The sequence below is a fragment of the Odontesthes bonariensis genome, chromosome 2 (genome assembly GCF_027942865.1).
Source record: "Odontesthes bonariensis isolate fOdoBon6 chromosome 2, fOdoBon6.hap1, whole genome shotgun sequence".
Lineage (NCBI taxonomy): Eukaryota > Metazoa > Chordata > Actinopteri > Atheriniformes > Atherinopsidae > Odontesthes > Odontesthes bonariensis.
In genome coordinates this window covers 45,270,499-45,282,627 of record NC_134507.1, presented here as the reverse complement: position 1 = coordinate 45,282,627, position 12,129 = coordinate 45,270,499, and the positions used below count along the sequence as shown (strand labels likewise).

At 41.1% G+C, this 12,129-nt stretch overlaps 1 protein-coding gene across 3 annotated transcripts in view; it reads left to right on the top strand.

The window, feature by feature from the left end:
* The window catches only part of piezo1 (piezo type mechanosensitive ion channel component 1 (Er blood group)), a 146,516-nt gene that overhangs the window by 31,889 nt on the left and 102,498 nt on the right, over positions 1-12,129 (top strand). For all 3 annotated transcript variants that reach the window (XM_075482342.1, XM_075482335.1, XM_075482351.1), the window contains exons 2-3: positions 5,156-5,251; positions 8,307-8,472. In XM_075482342.1, coding sequence (XP_075338457.1) covers positions 5,156-5,251; positions 8,307-8,472 — 262 coding nt within the window. The remainder of the gene's footprint in view (positions 1-5,155; positions 5,252-8,306; positions 8,473-12,129) is intronic.

The window sequence follows — 12,129 nt, the reverse complement described above, 5'->3', positions numbered from 1 at the left end:
TTTGCACAGTTCCTCACCTGGAACTATCTAAAAAGATGAGAGGGTGGAAGATTGAATTCAGTAACCAGGTCTGCGAAAGAACAAAAGATCTCTTCCTTATAGAAATCCTCAAAACATTTCAGTCCCTTATCATGCCTTAAAGCTGCAGTCTGCAACTCTTTTTCAAGCATAATGCCCGGAACTGTCCGGGGATTTTGAAAGTAGTACATTAAATACCCCAATACAAAAAAAAAATGAGTTCTCTAGGTCCCCTATATGTCCCGCTAGGTCCCTCCAAAGCCAGCAGGTTTGTTTACAAAATTGCAGACCGGACCGGTAAAAGGTAACCAATCAGGTTACGAGCTGGGCTCTGCTGCCTGTCAATCACCGATTGTGCATGCGCGATACAAGGTAGGCTCGTCCCCACGCTTATTTATCTAGACTATTGAACTTCATTACGGGCTGGTCTACTTACTGTGTCTTCCATGATCGCAAATGACAGGTGAGTTGATGAATGAGGAGTCGTGTACGCGCATATGGCGTGCACGTAGACGTGCACGAGTTCTCATGTGTTTTGATGGGGCGGGACAGGAAGTTGAATAACTTTTTATTTTTCGGTTAAAAAATAAGCATTTCTTGCATTTTGCGACTACGGAGGTCACCATTTTCAACTTCAAGTGTTCTGATAGATCATGTAAACTCTTAAAATGCCAAAAAGTAGGACTTTACGTATGACAACAACAAATCCTGCAGACTGCAGCTTTAAGGAGAAAGTGGAATCAGTAAACGAGGGTTTAAACACAGGATTCTTTAACAATGGGGTTAGAGCTGTGGGAGCAGAAAATTTAAACTGTTACCTAAATTGAAACCATATCTTGAGTGTGGCAATAACCACAGGGTTGCAGGTAAGGCCAGAGGGGTTAGCGGTCGTCGGGCCGGTCAGTAAAGCAGAAAGAGAGACTGGGGGACACGACTGTGTTTGCAGCTGATACCAGGGTACATCAATTGACTTGGACCAGAGTATAACTTTAGCTATGTTTGCGGCCCACTAGTAGAATTGAAAATTTGGCAGAGAGAGGCCGCCATAGAACTTACAGTTCTGAGGTACTTTTTGTCTAACTCTCGGTATCTTGCCATTCCACAAAAAATGACAAATAATCGAGTCAACTGTTTCAAAAAAACTTTTTGGTAAAAATATAGGCAAAGATTGAAAAAGAAATAGAAATTTTGGCAGAACACTCATCTTCACAGTATTTATTCTCCCAATCAAGGAGAGAGGAAGGGAACCCCATTTTTGAAAGTCTGCCTTAATCTCGGCTAAAAGGGGGGAGAAATTTTCAGAGTAAAGAGATTTGAACGACCTGGCTATGTTAACCCCAAGATGCCTAAATCCTGAAGGACTCAATGTGAAAGGGATGTCTGACTGGGAGAGTTGCATCGCTAGTTTATTGACAGGATAACATTCACTCTTGGCAACGTTAACTTTATACCCTGAAAACCGTCCGAATCTATGAAAGAGTGAAACAATGCCGGTGCAGGCTCCTATTGGATTTGTGACATATAGTAACAGGTCATCGGCATATAACAATATTTTCAAATCTGTATGAGTCCTGGTAATGCCATTAATGGTGAGAGAGGTCCTCAAGTACATAGACAAGGGCTCTATTGCAAGTGCAAACAAGAGAGAAGATAGGGGGCAACCCTGTCTACAACCTCTATTTAGAAAAAAATTACCAGATTGAGTGTTATTAGGGGTAATACTGGCACAGGGGAGTGTATAGAGAAGGCGTAACCATGATATAAAAATTTGACCAAATCTGAATTTAGCTAAGACTAAAAATAAATAATTCCAATCAACTTGATCGAACGCCTTTTCAGCGTTGATCGATATCACTACTTCAGGTGCGGTTGATGTTTCTTTCGAGTAGATTACGTTTAGCAAAGTGCGAACATTATAATAGAGCTGACGCCCCTTTATAAAGCCAGTCTGTTCATTTGAAATGATTGTTGAAAGGACCTTTTCAAGTCGGCTGGGCCAAGGCCTTTGCAAGAATCTTTGTTTCGATGTTCATTAAAGAGATAAGCCTGTAGGAGGTACAAATATCGGCATCTTTGTCCTTTTTTAAAAGAACATCAATAGAGGCTTGTCTCCATGTAGGGGGAAGAGAGCCAAGTGATAAAGATTCAAGATAAACAGAGTGAAGTAATGGAGTAAGTTTGACCTGAAAAGCTTTAAGAGATTCGACCGGAAACCCGTCGGGTCCCGGGGCTTTATTAGTTTGCATGCTTTGTAAAGCTGAGTTTAATTCTTGTATTGTCAGAGCAGAGTTTAGTTGTTTAACCAATTCTGGAATTATGGAAGGAAACTGAAGTTTGTCTAAAAACCTGTGCATATCAGCCGAATCTGATGAGAGTTCAGATTTGTACAATGATTCATAAAAAGATGAAAAGACAGAGTTAATGACACCCGGGTCGTCCTGCAAGGCTCCGGATCCATCCTTAATGCGAGGTATTAGACGTGAAGCTGCTTGACGACGCAACTGGTGAGCTAGTAAGCTACCAGACTTGTCGCCATGTTCATAATGTATTATGAACGGGAATGAAGCAACAGGCGCTCCGCCTCATTAGTTGTGATAAGATCTAGCACAGTTTGTCAGGTCACACGATGCTTTAAAAGATCGTCAGATGGGGTGGTCGCAAGCTGTTGGTCCACTGATTCTAGTTTCCTTATGTGTGCAGAGTATGAAATTATCTGACCTCGCAAATACGCTTTTAAGGATTCCCATAGTAGTGCTTAAGAGATAAGTTCAGAATCAGATTGATTAAGAGATAAAATCCTCTATAGCATAAGGAATCCATTTATGAAATTTGTCATCTGATAAAAGTGAGGCGTTGAATCGCCACTGGGTGGGATAGCGAGGTCCGGAGGAGATCAGAATATCTATGGACACCGGTGAGTGATCTGAATATCTATGGACACCGGTGAGTGATCTGAGACAATAATTGGGTGATACGCGACATTCGTCACTTTCTTTAGTGTCTACAAAGAAATAGTCTATGCGAGAAAAAGTCTGATGCACATGGGAATAAAAAGAGTATTGCCTACTGCTCGGATTACAAAATCTCCAGGGGACCTAGACCTTTAATATTCCAACTGATAAATCTTACGTTTCAGCTTGAAACATTAGCCATACGAAATGTGAATTAGAATAAGAGGCAACCAGGTTTCCAACCCCACACTCCAGGGATAAGGGGGAAGGCAAGGCATCTTTATTTATACAGCGCATTTCATACCACAGGCAACTCAATGTGCTTTACATAAAGACAAGGCATTTAAAAGAACAGCATAAAGCAGCAATTTAAAGAGAAAAAAAAATAGAATAAAAATTAAAAACACAGTTAAAAGTAATCAAAGAAGAGGGGAAAAAGAAAGATATAAACTCAACCATACGCACACGGAAAGAGAAATGTTTTTAACCTGGATTTAAAAGTGCTTACAGTTGGGGCTGATTTCAGTTCTGCTGGTAGTTTGTTCCAGTTGTGTGCAGCATAACAGCTAAAAGCTGCTTCACCGGGTCCAGTCTGAACTCTGGGCTCCACTATCTGACCTGAGTCAGTAGATCTCAGAGCTCTGCTGGGTTTATACTCTGCTAGCATGTCATTCATGTATTCTGGACCTAAACCATTCTGTGATTTGTAGACGAGTAGCAGAACTTTAAAATCTATTCTGTATCTGACCGGGAGCCAATGTAAAGACTTGAGAACTGGGGTGATGTGATGTGATCTCTTTGTTCTGGTTAAAACTCGGGCGGGAAAAGAAAAGGAGGAAAAAAAAAACCCAAAACAAACGAAAAACTGACTTATCAAACTCCCCCCAGATCCCACACCCTCCCCCCAGAGCACCTACCACTATCCCATCCCCAAATGATAGGATACCAGTGCTAACTCCACACGGAGTCATGAACTAAAAGAACAAACTCAAGGCTTTGGACCAAAGAGTCATCTTCAACCCAAAGGCTGTTTCCCCGAGGTACTCACATGTGTGCTGCTTAATCTGACCACACACGAGTGTGTTTACACCCAGTGTTACAGTGCATCTCTATTTGTGTCTCAAGTGACCACTTGTGCTTGGATGTAATTTCCTGCTGTAGATGTAAATAAGCCTGTTTTCTACACAACAAACACAACATCAGAAGTAAATGAATGTTTCTACAAAATGCCAAATCATATTCATTGATCTAAACATTTTTATGCATTCTGACTTTAACTGGAAGTAAATGAAAAAAAAATGTAAAGAACTTTTAGTCTAATCTAGACAAGGTTAAAGTGATGCTATGTATGTGTAGACCTTTTACTGTTTAACCACACATTTCCTCAGGTTTTGTTATGTAGCAGATATTACGTTAGAGTGAAGTAAAAAGAGCATGAAATGAAAGATTTGTGATGTTCAGCTCAGTGTCAGCTCTCTACAAGCATTCAAACTGCTCTTTTCAGTGGATACTGGTGTCTGCAGAAAAGGTGGAAACAGTTTTGCTCACATTAAAAACTAACTTCATTACCTGTAATGCATCCACGGGCCGTGTGCACTTTGTGCTCTATTGTTGCACATTATGAAAACAGATTTGAGGCGCACACACAACAAGAGGCTCAGCTCTAAATGTTTGGGTGGAAATAAAACTTGATTACCAGGACCTACATGACAGAAAGTTTGAGGCAGCACTCATAGCTGTTTCGTTCCCATTACTGGAACAGTTAATAGAAGAGGGGAGCATGAGGTTTTCTTTGAATGTACTGTCCTGTGAGTTTGGACTGAGCTTTACATCGAATTCATTTTTTTTCTGGACACCAGAAGAACAAGTTCCCATTGAAAACTCCCATGCCTGCTTGGAGTCATGCCAGGTGGGTAGTTGGGCCTTTAATTGATGATAGTATGTTTGGAGAAGCCAGACTTCTTGAGCCTGTTGGCACTGAAGACATCTGAATATCTGCCCAAAGTGAGTTCACACAGTAACAACGTGTCAGACATGTTCACGATGTCCAGAGTGCATTTCCACCTGTACATGGTGCTGTCCACTTGTCCACCCTGGGTGCATGTGCCTCTTACATCTTACAAATCATATTTTGGAATTTTTTTAACTGTGGCTGTTGTTTGACTGTCATGTTTGTATCTTTGCAGCTTGTCTGTTTCGGTTCAATGGGCTGTCCCTGGTGTACCTCCTCTACCTGCTGTTGCTGCCATGGTTCCTATGTCCAAATAAATACTCAATTAGAGGTAAGCGTGTCTGTGGTCTCATCTACAAACACTAATCTATTTGTCTTTTGTTTTTCCTGAAACACCAAATTTGGAAATCACTTTGAAATCAGTTGAACTGTTTGCTGCGATGCCCTTTTTCCAGAAAGGAGCCAAGTACAAATCAAACACATACATTCTATTCCCTCACACCACCACACAAAGATGCTAACTGCTCTGAATCAAACACTTTCTGACATTCCTGAAAAGAAAAAGAGCTGGACCCAGATGCATAAAACTGTGTAGTTTCAGTGCGTGCATTCTTTTCTCCAGATTTTAAAACCTTGTGCTTGTAAGGCTATCTTTTATAAATAAAAAACTGCAAAATGAAAAAAGTAACAAGAGATCAGCTTCAGATCCGATGAAATGGTGGCATGATAGAGCAGCAGCATCAGCTCCCACATCACACCAGGACCAGCAGCTCGGGTGTGATCTGCAGCAGGTCAGCCCGTACAGTGTGCAGGTGTGTGGAAAGGATCAGGATGCACAGATGCGTCATGGGATGTTTTCTTAAACAGTCCTGTAGAAGCCTGTGAGACAAAAAAAACAACCCAAAAAACAAATCTGTATGCATGAGGTGCACTCACTCTGCCTTTACATATCAGTTTGTAAGCAGGAGAAGGTGCTCACGTAGTTTTAGTGTATGAGCATCATTTATGCAGCTGGGCCCTGACGTAAGAAAAATCTCTTTCTAAGTGATGTAAGGTATTATATGAAGAACAATTGGATTTTGAAAATATGCTCACTATTAGGAGTAGTTACACATTGGTGCACATTGTTCCTTCCTTTGTGTAAATGTAAAAAGTGGAAACTTGCCATCTTTGTTAAAAATTTAATTTCACATCAGCGCAAACAACCATTAAACCACCAGATCACTGGGTCTACCTCCTTTGGAAATGCCAGAAAGATTGTATATTCTAAGGTCCTTCTGTGACATTTATCTTTTATTCACACACATCCATGATTGCAGTGAAATGTTGGCCGCTTCTCAGTATGTGTACTTGTGTTCTCGTGTACTTCTGAAACGTCATCACTAAAGGACCAAGTACTGTTCCAATTCAAAGTACGCATCCAGACAAGTACGCTCCACATTACCGGATGTGTACTTGCACCACCCATTTTATCGAGTCTGCTTCTGTGTAGACTTCAGACAGCTTTCTGTCCCAGAATGCAGTGCGGGTCGAGCGAAAATGGCAGAGGAGTTGACAAAAGTTGACAGGTGTGCCATTAGCCTGCTCCTCCTCCACATCCTGGCTCGTCGCTCCCGTTTGTTCCTCCTCAGCCTCACCGCTTCCTCTTCAGCTTTAAAATAAAGCATTCCAACAGCAGCTGCACTAGAAGTTTTGATTTTACTTTGCTGTTGAAATCACACACGGGCAGCGATGAACAGAGAAATCAAAAACAATCGTTTACGTTTTTTATATTTTTGGCATCAACGTCTTCAAGTACGCTTCTGTTCCAAATGCATAATGAGCGTACTTACGTACTTCTGTACGTCCGACAAGAGCATACTTGTAAGTACACAAGTACGTACTTAGCGTACTTGGTACTGAGAAACGGCCGTTAACATTTGCAGGATTTTAGGAGGTGGAATCCCATAGGATTGTGCTACTGCTATGTTGCCACATGACACATCACACACTGCCTTTTTTCACTCAACCAGTAAATTTAAAACTGTATTCTCTTTTTCTCTCCTAAAACCAAGAAGAAGTGCTTTCTGTAACACTGCAAGGGTTACCGCTTATCACAGCAGTACAGATTTCTACAAACTTGTGATTTTAAAATTTGAATATCCCTCCATTTCATTCATTCACTAAAACAACAAACAATGGGCCTCATGCAAAAACATTTTCGTATACTTTCGTATTCTACATTTCTCTCACTTTTTTCGTAAGAAGGTCTCGTACGAACACGCCACGTCAGATTCAACAAGCGCTCTTAACTTCGGAAAAAGTGTGTAAACGACCTGCGTAAATGATGAATGGCACCCGTGCGTATTTAAGTGCACGTGCACGAGGATAGTAGATTTGCATACTCCACGCCCAAATTATACCATATAAGGCTGTGCTTCCTCTCTCCTGTGCCAGGAAGTGTTGAGTGTTGAGTCATGAGAATGGCATCAAGGCGCAAAAAGAACAACTTTAGGGGCTCTGAGACTGAAGTTCTGCTATCAGAGATCCAGAAAGGAAAATCTGTCATTTAGCAGTGTCAGCAGTGGAATTACGGCACCTGCTAAAGCCAAGAAATGGGAAGTTATTACGAGTGCTGTTAATACCATGTCACCTGTAGTTCGTAACGTCACCGAAATAAAAAAATAAATGGTTTGATATGAAAATGGCTTAAAAAAAACGTCTCGCCATGGCCAGGCGCTCGATGACTGCAACTAAAGCCGTGCAATCAGTTGTTGCCTCATCATGATGGCACTTTGATGGGGCGGTCCATGAGGGGGGTCTTCTGGCACCACAGCTTCTGGTCTGCCTGGGCTTGTTCAGGTGGAGACCCTCGTTCATGGCAATATTGTGCAAATCTGGCATGCCTTCTCTGGGCTATAGAGCAGTTTACCCCCCCGCTGTATGGAGACACACCCACCTGGCCTTCAGCTCGGTGCGCTCCACAACAGCACGGGTGCTTTGACGCGTATATGTGTCTAGTGCTCCGACTATGATTGGCAGTCCAGCCACGGGATGAAAGTCCCTCTTAATTTGTACTTGTTGGACAGCGGTTTATGGGAATCTGATGTACCATGGATGATAAACTGATGAGAGCTTTGATGACCAAGGGGAGCGCATGGCTCAGAGGACTGGGACACCCCCGATCTGTCTCCAATCTCCCTCTGAAAGGTTCCCGTGGCCAAAAATCCAAGGGTGGAAATACAAAAAAAATGGTGAATGCGCAAATTCTCTTAAATCACTCGTACGGACGATTTAAGAACAAATCTGTGCGTACAAACGGTTGTTGCATGAGGCCCATTATCCTCCCAAAATCATGTTCCATCTCAAGTTCAAAAACCCTTTTTTCCTTTTTGTCTTACCTGCAGGTCACACAGGTCGGTTTATCAAAACAGTATTCTGCACCAGCCTGCTGTTTGTACTGGCTCATATCTGTTTCCAGACAGTCCTATACACCTACCCTCCCCTCAACATCGCTATAGGTGATAACTGTTCACAATGGGATACCATAAGCAGACATGTAGGACTCTCCAGGTATGTATCTAGTCTTTTAGTGCTGTGCCAGTCATATCTGTCATTTTCATTGATGTTTATTGATTGATGGTAAAGTTGTAAAAATCAAGATCCATATGTTTAACTTGAGAATTTCTGCTATGGTGCACATTAAATGTACAGTAATGTGTTAAACATTTAACATTTGGTAAAAATTTGTACAGAGAGAATAGTTTGATAAAGAAAACTGGCAATAGTGTTTGTTTAAGAAGCAATTTCATGCAAAGAGCAGTGAAGAAAAATAGTAGTCTCATATCAGTATTTGGTGTAGGTACCATTTACTTAAACAAGCACCTATTGTTGCCAACACTTTGGTGAAATTACAGTTTTTCTGTGGATTTAGACTAGCTTATCATCTACTGGCTCTTTGTGTAATCCCCCAGACTCGTTCTATGAGGATGAGATAAAGGCTCTGTGGGAAGCGTGCCTCTGTGGCAGGACAGCTGATAGGTCTTTCTGAGTTTAGCTGTACTGTGTGAAGTTGTTGTGCTGCAGAGTAACCTTGGGACTCGTCAGATACCTCCCTGACAGTTATATGATGGATAATAACCAGCATTAGCATTGAAGATACCACCAGTTAAAATCAAACATATTGATCCGTATAATTTTTTAACAAACATCCAACCGAGCTTGGAGGGTGGGACCCAGAGATGGTCAAGGGGGGGAGTGGAAATGGACCCTTGATTTCAAAGTTGTTAAACTTCAACTGTATAGAATTAGAATTAAATGCATTCATACTCATCATCAGTCTAGCTATAAGTATTATCTTATGCTGCTATATGAAGGAGTGTGTCACATGTCAGTGTTATACAGTTAAACCCACGGTGGACGATAGTGAGGTTTGATGGTCCAGATATGTCTAGAAATATTTAGGGTCATTATTTCCCCTGAGAATAGCATTCTGGACATTCTACACCCAAGCTCACTTTATATTTCAACAAATAGGAACTTTATAATAACCTGTCTCTCTTTGAAAGATCATAAATTTATTTAGACAGAGTCATGTGAAAAAAAAAACTTCTTTATATAGATTATCATTACCTGGAGCCATTTAAAATTTCATAGATCTGCAACTTGCATGTCCAAGGCATAAACTGGGCAAAACATTGCTGCAGTGAGAATGTCGCTTAGTGTAATGGTTGAAACATCAGCCTGGGGTAAGTCAAATAAACCTATGAAATCCTCATGCGAGACATAGTTGTCATCAACCAAGCAAAACAGAATGACAAGCTGTTTTTTAAAAAATTGGAAATTATGACTGTTATAAAGGGTCTGACACCTTTAGTTTTCAACCGTATGTTGCACAGCCAGCAGGCTGGCAAGGACCTGCTGGGGACGTATGGCTGCGGAGGTTCTCAGATGTAAGTTGGTGCTTGTCCATGTAGAGCTCTAAATGTTAAAAACAACATTTTGAAATGTACTCTGTAGCGGATCTGGGGCCCGTGCAGCTGAGTTCGCAACGGAGTGACATGAGAATACTTGGAAGATTTTTTTAGAAGCCTGGCAGCAGCGTCCTGTACAACCTGAAGACGTTCCAGTGATTTTTTTTTTTTACTCAGAGACAAGTGAATATAATTAATTGTGACGTAAGCCTTTGCAAGAGCATTCAAGTAGATGGGAGCGGTTCCATTTAAGACTTTGTAGGCTAACATCAGTGACTTGAATTTGAGCTTCACTGGAGCTGACCCACCTTGCCCACAGTCACTAACACTTTTCATATGAACTACAACATCTGCCCTTGTGTGCTTGTGATAAACCAAATGGAAAGACTACACAATGTAATATGCTGGGGGTAAGTTAATGAATCATATGGAAGGTGGACAGAGCACAGGTCTTGACATCTACATATCAGTACAACAGTCTCAACTCCCAGGTTTCAGAACGATAAGTGCCACCCTGGATGACATAAATTGTTGGCAGACCATAAAGTATAATTTCAACTGCTGGCCATATACAGGCATATAACATCAATATATTTTATTAATGCACATGATAAACAAAATAAAGAAATACTGCCTAATATGTGGATTTATCTGGAAGATCAAACTATTTGAGCATAGTTTTATTGTCTACAGAATATACTTGGACCACGGAGACTTCAGAACACCTACCTCAAGTGTAGTTTTTTTTTTTTTTTTAGATGATTGACTGTTAATTCAATTCAATTCAATTCATTTTTATTTATATAGCGCCAAATACAACAAATGTCATCTCAAGGCACTTAGATAGTAAGTCCAATTCAAGCCAATTGGAATTCAATTAATTAATAATAATCATAATTCGTTCATATAGAGCCAATTCAAAAACAATTTCCTAGCTAAGAAAACCAACAGATTGCACTGAAAACTTTTTGTTTTTTCGGTCCAATCTCCCGGCCTGAGCGGCGTGCCTGAGGCGACTGTGGAGAGAAACGACTCCCTTTTAACAGGAAGAAACCTCTGGCAGAACCAGACTCAGGAAGGGTGGCCATCCGCCTCGACCAGCTGGGGTTTGAGAAGACAGAAAGGGGGGGGGGCCACCGCGACGGCGGCACTGTAACACCATTCAGGATATCTGTTGGAACAGGGAAACACGAGTTAATGACCATAATAATATCACATATACATAAAGAGAGTAAAGTGAGGAAAGGTGTGTCAGATGAGGCCCCCCAGCAGTCTAGGCCTATAGCAGCTTAACTATGGGATGTTTCAGGATCACCTGAGCCATCCCTAACTATAAGCTTTATCAAAAAGGAAAGTTTTAAGCCTGGTCTTAAAAGTGGAAAGGGTGTCTGCTTCCCGGACATTTACTGGCAGCTTATTCCACAATAGAGGGGCCTGATAACTGAAGGCTCTGCCTCCCATTCTACTTTTAGAAACTCTGGGAACCTCAAGTAAACCTGCAGTTTGGGAACGAAGTGCTCTGTTAGGAAAATATCTTACAATGAGATCTTTAAGATATGATGGAGCTCGGTCATTAAGAGTTTTATATGTAAGGAGAAGAATCTTAAATTCTATTCTGAATTTAACAGGGAGCCAATGAAGAGAAGCTAAAACTGGAGAAATATGATCTCTCCTGTTAGTTCTCGTCAAAACTCTGGCTGCAGCATTTTGGATCAACTGAAGGCTTTTCAGAGAATATGTGGGACAGCCCAATAATAAAGAATTACAGTAGTCCAATCTTGAAGTAACAAATGCATGAATTAGTTTTTCTGCATCACTCTGAGACAGGATGTTCCTGATTTTAACAATATTACGAAGATGAAAGAAGGCAGTCCTAGAAACCTGTTTTATATGCGAGTCAAATGATAAGTTCTGGTCAAAAATAACTCCAAGGTTCCTCACTGTAGAACTAGAAGCCAAGGAAATACCATCTAGAGTAACTATATAGCTAGACAATTTCTCCCTGAAACGCTCAGGTCCAAAGATAACGACTTCAGTTTTGTCTGAATTTAGCAGCAGACAGTTCTGAGTCATCCAGGTCTTTATGTCTTTAAGACATGCTTGTAGTCTGACCAACCTATTGGTTTCATCTGGTTTTATAGATAAGTACAGCTGAGTATCATCAGCATAGCAATGGAAATGTATGCCATGCTGTCTAATAATGTTACCTAATGGAAGCATGTATAAAGTAAAAAGAATCGGTCCAAGCACAGAACCC